Genomic DNA, 10856 nt, shown 5'->3' on the forward strand with positions numbered 1-10856 from the left:
CTGAATTTCTTTAACTTTTCCCTAAGAAACTAGCTACCTATTTTCTTTCTTTCTTTTCTCTTTTATCAGTTAAGGATGACTGTGTATCAAGGGGTTGGGATACAGCTGTACATACAAAGATAAGACAAAATCCCTGGCCTCATGGGGATTGTAATTAACACATAAACATATAAATATATAAATCGTGCCAAGTGATACTACAAAATCGAAGTAAAAAGGAGTACATTTAGTTTGCTGGTGATAATAGGTCTCAACTATTTTGAGACTTGGTAGTCAAGGGAGTCTTCTTTCAGGAAATGATATTTGAGTAAGGACTTAAGTAACATAAAAGGTATAATATCATATAATATATACATTACTTTTAATGAATTTTCTATCTTAACCCTTTCTATCAAATTCTTCACAAATAAGTAAAATTTCCTTTTAAACTTAACCAATTTTCTGATATTTGAGATTAATAAACTGGTAATTTATTTGCCTTCTCCTTAGATTATTAGTATTTTCAAATTAGCACAGTGAAGAAACAAAGGTTTAAAACACAGGCTTCCCCAACTACCTGAAAGAATAATATTCCTATTCAGTATGATTTGGTAGGTCACTTTTTGGGTCTGGTAACATTCAAAATAACTTCGATTTAAAGCAACAGTAATAACATTATAGGCCCAGAAAAGAACCTACAAAATCATGCCAAAGAGGAACATCCTACTTTTGGTGAAGCTTGTAAAAGAAATCTTCTATCAGTGCTAGAAGAAGGTGGACAAACAAAATCCTTGAGTAATCGCTTCCTCAGGAATGTCAAGGATAAGCATTTGGAGGGAGCAGCCACATTTGCAGCAGACCTACAGACATGAGGATCATGTCTTAGCCAGAAGCCATCAGAAAGAGTAGGAATACCAAGACAAAGTAAACCAGGGCTGGAGTCAATGGACGGGGAGAGACACTGGCCCTTCCCTCACCAGTCCCCCTGTGACCTCCCTCAGCCGTAGACTGATAAGATGAATTCTTAATTCTTAATACTCAGTGAAAGAAAATCCAGTTCAAGAGCTCAACAAAGAGAACACCTAGATGGCCAAGGACTGAGTTTAGCAAGGGGAGAGCTACATGGTGATCCTGGAGCAGTGTCTGGCTCATTCCCATTCCTGTTCTACTCTGGTAATCTCCTATTTTCACATAGTCCAGGAGTTAACCTTTCTGAGTTTGTTGAGTTCATTTGTTTTACTTATTTATACACCAAATATGAAAGAAATAATCCAGTAATTCTCCCTCATTTTGTGACTTACTTTATTTAACATAATCACTCAAGTTCCACCCACATTATTGCAAAAGGCAAGACTTCACCTTTTTTGATAGCAAAGTAAACGTTGAGTATATCTACCCAACTTCTTTGTCATCTGTCAATGTAGCTTGCTTCTAGCTGTTGTGAATAATGTTTCTATGAACATAGCGGTACATATATCTTTTCAAATGATTTCATATTCTTCAGATAAATTCCTAGGAGTGGTTTTGCTAATTCTCATCTATTACCAGGAATGACATTTATATTAACTAAAGTCATTCTTCTTATCTGTGTATTAGGTTCTAAATGCTCCTACTTGAGGACATCACTCCAGGGATTCCCCCTTTCTCACTATTTACTTTCCATTGCATCATTCTCATCAGAAATAACATGCTCTTACTTCTCCTATTAAAAACAAAACAAAACAAAAACTTTTGTTTAACCCAACTTCCCCTTCCAGCTACACCTCATTTCCTTGCTTCCCTTAGTAACAAAACTCCCTGAAAGAATTGTCATATACACACACTGCCTTCAATTACTCTCTTTCCATTTTTGAAAATATTCTTATTTAAATTAATGTTTTAGGATAGTTTTATATGAACAAAATAGTTGCAAAAACTTCCAAAATACTCCTCACTCAGTTTTTCCTATTATTAACATCTCACATTAGTATGTATGCTATAAGGAACCAACATCATTGGTACATTACTTTCATTAACTGAATATCCCATGTCAGTCAGATTTTTCCCTGATAGACTATACTGGTTCCAGGATTCCATTTAGGACACTACATTATATTTAGTTGTCACATCTCCTTCACCTTGTCTGTTTTGTGATAGTTTCTATTATGACTCTGAAAGTTTTGAGGAATGTTGGAAAGGTATTCTGTAGAATGCCCATCAACCTGGGTTTGTTTAATGGTTTTCTCATAGTCAGAGTTCAATCATGGGTTTTGGAAGGATATCTAAGGTAAAGCCATGCTATAGACATGACAAGCCAATGATGATATTAACCTTCACCTCACCAAGATAATGTTTGCAAATTTCTACACTACAAAGCAACTTTCTCCCTCTTTTCATGATCTACATTTAAGAAGCAAATCAATAAGTACAGCCTCTGTACAAGCTAAGTCCACCTTCTTGAGGGGCTATATCTACATCAATTGTTTGAAATTCTACACAGGATCCATTCTTTTAAATCTACTCTATCAGGAATTCCCTACCATCATTACATTAAAAGTGCTCTTCTCAAGGTCACCAACCTAATCCAAGTTGCTAAATCCAATGGTGACTCTTATTTTTCCTCTTACTGGACCTATCAGTAGTATTCGTCATAGCTAGCCACACCCTCTTTCTTGATATACTTTCTTCACTTGGTTTCCAGGGCACCAAACTCGCCTGGCTTGTTTGTTTTTTAATACTTCCCAAGTGATCCCTTTCCAGTCTCCTTTGCTGATTTCTATTTTCTAGTGACTTAATTTTGGAGTGCAAGGGTTCAGTCTTTTATGTTTTTCTTTTCTACATCTTTATTAATTTCATTAGGTGTAGTATCAAGTCAAATGGTTGTAAATATTATTTATATGTGCTCAACTTTCTGTCCCCAGGTCAAACCTCTCTCTCAGACTCTAACCTCATCTTACAACTGCTTAATCAATATAAACTAATGACTAAAAAACACTACAAATTTATTAAGCCCAAAACCAAATTTCCAATCTTCCCAAATACCAAAATTAACAATACCCATTATAGTTCATGGGGCATAAACAGTTTTCAAGTTATTTAAATCAAATTATCTTTGAGTTATCTTCAACATTTCAGTTTCTCATTTCCTTACAACCAATCATTATGAAAGCATGCAAGTTATATACTCCAGATCTGATCACTCATCACCACTTACCTGGCTACCACCCAACCTTCCATTATATCATTCTGCATAACTGAGTCTTATAAGTAATCTCCCTGGTTACATCTTACTGTTTATTCTCAATGTAACATTCAATGTGATCCTTTTGAAATAAGTCATATTGGGTTCCTAATAAAAATTCTGCATTGGCTTAACTTTTGATTAAAAATAAAAGCCAAACAGTTTCCAATGGCTTGCTACAAACCCCTAGCATGTCTCTGACCTACTTCTCTTTCTCACTTCATTCCAGCTATCCTTGCTTCCTTATTATTCTGTAGACTTTTCAGTTACTTACTTTCAGACCTTTGATCTACTGCTCTAGTTCTAACCTCTATCAAGCATATTCCTTTTTCATTAACTTGCCATTAATGTGTTGCTCTTTAATAAGCCCAACATTCAACCTCCACCAAACTCCTGATTTCTTTAATCCAGTTTCACCTTCTTCTCTCCATAAATTCACCATTTTTTAACATTTGAGATGATTAATTTATGAACTGTTTATTATTTATTATCTAGTTTCTATACTAAAATGTACACAGGATCTCTTTTGTTTGTGTTCCTGATTTTTCTTAATTGAAAATCCCCATCTCTGTGCTAAAGCTGACAATATTTGTTTATATGCCCAGGCCTTTTTCTTACTAACTGGTAACATGCATTGAGTATTTCATATGGACCAAGCACTGCTCTAAGTAATTTACAAGCCCATTTAATCCTCAAAACAATCCCATGAAATACATGCTATTATGGTTCCCATTTTAAAAAGAAAGTCAAGTAATCTGTCCAAAGACACACTTATTAAGGTGAGAGCCAAAATTGGAACATAGACAGTCTGCTCTAGAACATACTCTTGATCATTGCTCAATTGTCCTTTATCCCACAGACTTTGAAAAAGCAGCCCAAGGAATAAAGCTTTACCTGATGATTAAACTAAGATTAGGCACTTAAAGTCTGAAATGGCATTAAAGTTATAATAGTTACTAAAACTGAAATGTACTATGTTGAGTTAGCTCAACAGGGGTCAAGAAGATAAAAGAAAAGCAAGAAAGTCAGTATATATAAAGAATAGAACACATGGACAGTAAAAAAAAAAAAAACAAAACTGATGAGATACCATGTGGTTACCACAAAGATAGACAGACAGAAACACATTAGCATACAGGAACTTCAGTCTTAAAAGAATGGTTTAAAATCCTGAAATACGATTCTGTGTGCTTTCTGTGTTTATGATACTTCTATTGAGTGAATATATGCTTCCTGCCATAAAACCATCTCTGACTAGAACAATTTCCAAGTCACTATGCACCTCCTATAAAAATAAATAAATAAATAAATAATTAATAAATAAATAAATAAATAAATAAATAAATAATAAACTTTATTTTTGCTATGACAAAATAATTAAATCAATATAGAAGATAGTAGGTTAAAATAAAAGTGAATAGATTTTGAAAGGAACAACCTGAATTTAGGTCTCATTTCTATCATTTTAATGTTTATATGAGTGAGGGCATTTTGCCAGCATTTTATTTATGCTTCCATAATGCAAGAATAACAACGCATGCCCAGCTTGTTTCAAATGGTGTTGTACTAAATAACATGGTATTAGTGATTAGACTTTGAAGAATATAACTGTTCCACAAATGTTGCCTATTAGGATAATGATTCCAGATGATAACTCACTTGGTGAGGGCTACGCTACCCACGTTGTATGACAAGATCCTGACGTGGGGGGGGGGATCCTGAAAAGTCAGGATATTCCACAGCTGGTTCCTGCTAGGTTCTTTTCATTTGTTTATGGCCATTTCCATGAAGTATGGTTTGTTTTTGGCTGTTTCCAAGTAGCATAGCAATTGTACAAATATACATTCAATATAAAATCAATAATTACTTTATTGGATTGTTTGGTTCAATAACAATAGCATTGTACACAGAATGGCACAATAAATTATAAAATAATTAATAGTCCTCTGCTTGAGAGGGCTGGCACAGATCTATGTCCCACAATAATGAGAGACATGTCACAGTCCAAGAATTCTGGGCACCAAAGGCTGTAATAATTTCTTGCCCAGTCCCCAATACAAGATCTATAGTTTTAAGTAGCATAGTTTCATTTGAAGAATTATAAATAACAATAAGTTTTCCTACTCTTTCCTCTAACTTTCACCCCAACCGTTTTTCACATAGAAAGGTTTTTTAGATAAGATTAATGGGATAATAATTAGTGAGCATAAAGAAAGAAATTTCCCCCTAATTCTTATGTTAGATATAGAGACTAGATTAGCATAAATAGTGATTAATAGAAACTCTTTTTATAGATCAAAAAAGGGTTTTTTTTTCCCCCCACATCAAGACCTTGTCATACAATGTGGGTAGTGTGGCCTGCCTCACCATTCACTTTAGTTAGCTGAAATGGAAAGTAGGTCTTCTCTTTCCAAAGGTGAGCAAGAGACAAAGATTTATTGCTTGTTGATAAAAATAGCATGTCTATATAATCTATGCATATAAACACCATCATAATACCATAATTAATAAGGTGTGTAGATATTCTTGCATTTATATGCAAAATTATTAATAATAAGATACATTTGCTTAAAATATTCAATAACAGGAATAACAGATTTTATGATGTCAAAGTAAATCAATGGTACAACCACAACTAAATTCAAGAATCTTCTGAGGACAAATTTCCTTCTATTACATGTCCTGCTATGCTATTTATATAAAATGACTTTTTATGAAGACTACTAAATTGAATGGCATATATCAAGAGTTATAATTAGAACACTTCACAAACAAATAACAAACTTCCTGTTCTACTTAGGAATAAAAATAAAACCAGTATACTGTAACAAAAGCAGGATGACTTTCAACCTTCACTCAAACTTTCCTTGCTGTAGCTTTCTTGCTTATGAAAAGAAGTTAGCCAATATGACAATTTAAGTCTTAACACTGACATTACTATTTGTATTTTGGAAGTATAGAATCCCTGCTCAAGTATTGCCACCCTAGAGCGCCTACCTTCAAATCACCCATAGTCCACCACTATGGTCCACTGTACCACCTTCTCTATTCTCACCCCTTCTCCATGCCTCCCATCTCTAGATTCTTAAATTCTATAGTCAGCTCTCAGAGGTTAGCTTGTAAGCTTGTCTTTATCTGACCCTCAGTTTTGTTTCTCTACATTGTTATATCAATTTAAAAAAGAAAAAGAACATGTAAGTAAAATCTTAAATAAAAATTTGAGAAAATCAGTCTAAAATCTGAAATAGATGTTCACCTGGCTTCCAGCTAGCTGTCTTTTTAACTATGAGGTCAGTGTTATTAACCACTTGACAAATTTCACATAATCCTTGACAGTGTATATCTGAAAATGTCAATTTTTCAAGGGCAGTTGACTTTCAAACTAGATCACTTCTACAGGTAAAAACAGATGGCCAACATCCTCTCTGTAAAAAAATTTTCTCTGAACTCTTATATTTGACACTATAATTTCCAGAAAATGGCAGGCTGTGACTCCCAAGCAATTCTGGGTTTATAAGAGAAATGAAACTTCATATCTTTCTAAATTTTGGGACTACATGCCAAGGAGTCAAATCTTCAGTTTGCCAAAATGGAGTTTTTAACATATGCAAACGTTTCTCCTTCCTTCATGAGATTTCATAAGCTTCCTCAGAAATTGGATGATTGCCTTTCTCGCATGTTTCCTCAATACCAAATCCCCAGACTTACCAATAAATAATTTGCCATTCACGTATGTGAAATATCCAAAAAACAAAACCTGAGTCTAACACTAAGGAATATTAAAGCCAATATCCCTGGCATCAATCATTTATGCAAGCAAAATATGATTTTATATTGTATGCTATATTTGAACTGCAATTCCTTTGAGCAGGATACCTGATGTTGACTATATTCTCCAACCAAGAAAAATTTTTTAGGTCTATGGCAAGTAATAGAAATTTATCCCGCCAATCAGCTAAGGTAGTGAAAATGAGAGAAAGCAACATCAAAAAAAAAAAAAAAGACTTCTCAAAGATGATCAAAGGAGAAACAGGAGATTTCCCTTTGCACTTTACATCAGGAGCCCATCAGAAATAACATGATGAACCATAGAGAAGTCATAAGTGATTCATAAATAAAGCTGAGAGCTTAAGGCATTTGTTCAAACATTGCCTAGGCTGTCTCCACTAAGCGAATATTTACCTCAGTAAGGCCAATATTCTTCCTTTTAATGACGTTCTGCAAAGAGTTGCTCAGAGTCCTGGTTAGCAATAGGTTTGTTGATTTACGAATCATATCATCAATTTCAGTTGAGCTGAAAAAGAAGTGTAAAGAGTCTATCAGCCATGGTAGCAAAATTATTTTACAAACAAGGCACAGTGATACTTGTCACAATAATAATAGTAATGATGATAATAATAACAAATAACATTTATGATGCCCAGAAATTATTCCATTTTAATGTATTAAAATTCATTTACACTTCACAACAAAATCAAATAGGAATTTTTATTATCCCTGCTTTACCAGTGAGGAAATGAAAACAAAGAGAAATAACTTATATGAGGCCACACAGTGAGTACATGGTAAAAAAAGATTTTAGTACATAAGTCTGAAACTCAAAGCCTACTCAGTCTGATGTAAAGAGTTCTACTGTCTCTGAGTGCCTACTGTCTCTGAGTAAAGAGTTCTCAGCATAACTCCATATCCTGAAACCACAATTTATCCCATGGATTAGAAGTTCTTTCATGGATTATTAACTTTTATAATTTTCAACCTGATCTTTCTACAGACTTTCTATACAATTAGCGGTAAAGGTTTATACACACACACACACACACACACACACACACACACACATACACATACTCCTATATTGGTATCTTTCATATAACATCTCTTTTGTTCTCATTCCAAAATAAATGGTTCAAGCCAAGAGTTTAATACTGCATGAATATTTTACAAACCTTATTATGCAATAAAGACGTTTTCTTTTCATATTGTATACATAAAGAAAAGTATACAATAGATAATTTTAAATGCAAAGTTAAAAAAAAAAAAAAAGGTCTTGTAACCAACAGACTAAATCCAGGACTTACAGATTCTGCATAATCCTCTGAACATATTCCCAAAATGGCTTTATATAAAACATATCCTTTTAAATATGTCTCTTTTGGGACACACATTTCTTTACTGGTAAGGTATCATTATACTGTAGAGAATCACTCATTTCTTGAATTTCAAAATGATTTTAAATGTTCTAAGTTGGGCCCTCCCTGGTGATGCAACAGGTTAAAGCACAGCACTACTAAGCTTGCCACAGCAGCTTCAGCATAAGTGCGATCCCAGGCATGGGAGGTGACCCACATGGCTTGGCAGACCTCCTGTGACTCACACACTGCTCCCCTCAGCAGTGTACTTCATCAATCTGCCTGTACTCTCCCTACTCTGTCTCTGGTGAATCCTCTTACCATCCAGACAACTCTAGTCTGCAACCCAGGTCTGTATGAAAATAAATAAATCTTTAAAAGTAAATAAATTAAATAAATGTTCTAAGCAGAAAAAGTAATATAGTTTAGATTTTAAGCAGGTTTACACATAAAATTATACCAACAACATAAAAATGGGGTGAGAAGATGAATTACATTATATTTATATATATTGTTTTATATATATATATATTATATATTGTTGTAAGATTACTAAATTATATAAATACACTAATATTCAAGGCAAACTATGACAAATTAAGGACTCACTGAACAGTCACACAAATAAATAAAACAAAAAGTTATAATCAATCTAATGGGTAAAATGATGCATACTTTTAAATTTTTAATCAAAAAGGAGGGAGGAAACTGGAAAAAATAGGCACAAAAGATAAACAGAATAAATAGAAAAAACAATAGAAATAGCATGCTTATCTCCAACCATATCACTAAGTATATAAATGTAATTGAAATAAGCAATTAGCAAAATACATTAAAAAACAAATCCTGCCTATTTCTCACTTCAAAAAGATATATTTTTAAATGTAGAAAATGTTGCCAGAACTTATTTAAAAGATACCATTCACACTAAAAGGAATTAGGCTCCCTGGGGAAAATAATGATACAAGGGTTAGGCCAATAAGTGTACAAGATGAGCCTACAGTATCTTTTCCCATAAAGAAAAGAAATGTCCCATCAAATTGTGGTGTGCCAAAAAAAAAAAAAAAAAAAAAAAGGCGGGAGGGGGTACTTGCTATTGCATTGTAATGGCAGGAAAACAGCCCTTGCAAACTCTGAAAAAAAAAAAAAAAAAAAACACACACACACACAGCTGCCAACTGGAAACTATTCACCATAGTTACAGTGGGACAACATGAGCATGAAAATAAATAAAGATAGTAGAGAACTGAACCATTTTAATAAAGAATCTATTATGACATTGGAGTACTAGATAAATAGCAAGCAAACATAAGGGAAGGACTCCTTAAAATAGAATTCCAAATAATAAATATATAGGGGCTGATGATGTTTAAAATCATAAATTAATAATTATCAGGGAAAAAAGTCATTCAGGCAAGATCGTTAAATGATACTATATGAGTGAAGGAAGTAGAAGACATCTGACAATAGAATAAATATATCTCAAAGTATTTCAAAACAAACACAAATGCTACTTATTACAAAAGGAAAAATGATAATAATTGTACAACAGAGAGAACAGACAACATCCTAGCTAATTAATCAAATTTAATGTAAGTTATAAGTGCTTCTAGTAACACACACAGAGTAAGGGGGGCAAGAAACATAAACAAGGGAGAGAAAAAATCAAAAAGCAAATATGGCAAAATGTCAAAACCTGGTAAATTTTGGTAAAGGTATTAACAAAACCATAGCATATTCATTATAACAATCTCAAACTTTTTAAGAAGTGCTATGTATGTGCATATATTCACACGAAGGACAGAGTGGAAAAAAAATTCTCATAAGCTATCATACACTGCTGGTGGAAATGTAGACTGGTAAGTGCCCTATAGAAAATAGGGTGACAGCTCCTCAAAATATTAAAAATAGAACTCCTAAGTAACTAGTCAAAGAACAAAAAATAATCGATTCAAAGGCGTAGATGCACCCTTATGTTAACTGCAACACTACTTACTTTAGACAAATAACAGAAACAACCTAAGTGTTCAAGCATAGTGCAGTAGATTAAGAAAACATGGCATATATACCTACTAGAATATGACTCAGTTATTAAAAAAAAAATGTACTCTTGCCATTTGCAACAACATGGAGGAAATTGAAGGGATTTATGCTAAAGAAAATAATTCTGAAGAAGAAAGACAAGAAACAGATTAATTTATTCATATGTGGAATGTAGAGAAACAAAACAAAGGACCTGACAAAACTAAACCAAAACAAGCCTGAGAAATATGACCACAGAGTTGCAGCTATTAGAGGGGAAGAAAAGGTGGGAGTAGGAAAAAAGGGGGAAGGAATCTAATGGCCTAGAATAAAGGACTATGGGTGCTTGGTTTGGTGGTGGGTGTGTTTGGTGCCATACATCTGAAGAAGTGTGACCCTAGTAGCCTAAATCACACACAGTGTTGTAAACCAGTGTTACCTTAATTTAAAAATAAATAAATAGATAGATGGTATAGGTATAGGTATAGGTATAGGTATAGGTATAG

General features: G+C 33.5%; 1 protein-coding gene across 4 annotated transcripts in view; it reads right to left on the reverse strand.

Annotated features, from left to right (window-relative positions):
• EXOC6B (exocyst complex component 6B) overlaps positions 1–10856 on the reverse strand; it is a 525152-nt gene that overhangs the window by 217109 nt on the left and 297187 nt on the right. For all 4 annotated transcript variants that reach the window (XM_012731527.1, XM_012731526.1, XM_012731525.1 and 1 more), the window contains one exon: positions 7382–7493. In XM_012731527.1, coding sequence (XP_012586981.1) covers positions 7382–7493 — 112 coding nt within the window. The remainder of the gene's footprint in view (positions 1–7381; positions 7494–10856) is intronic.

The sequence above is a fragment of the Condylura cristata genome, unplaced genomic scaffold (genome assembly GCF_000260355.1).
Source record: "Condylura cristata isolate star-nosed mole 26May11 unplaced genomic scaffold, ConCri1.0 scaffold00031, whole genome shotgun sequence".
Taxonomy (NCBI): Eukaryota; Metazoa; Chordata; class Mammalia; order Eulipotyphla; family Talpidae; genus Condylura; species Condylura cristata.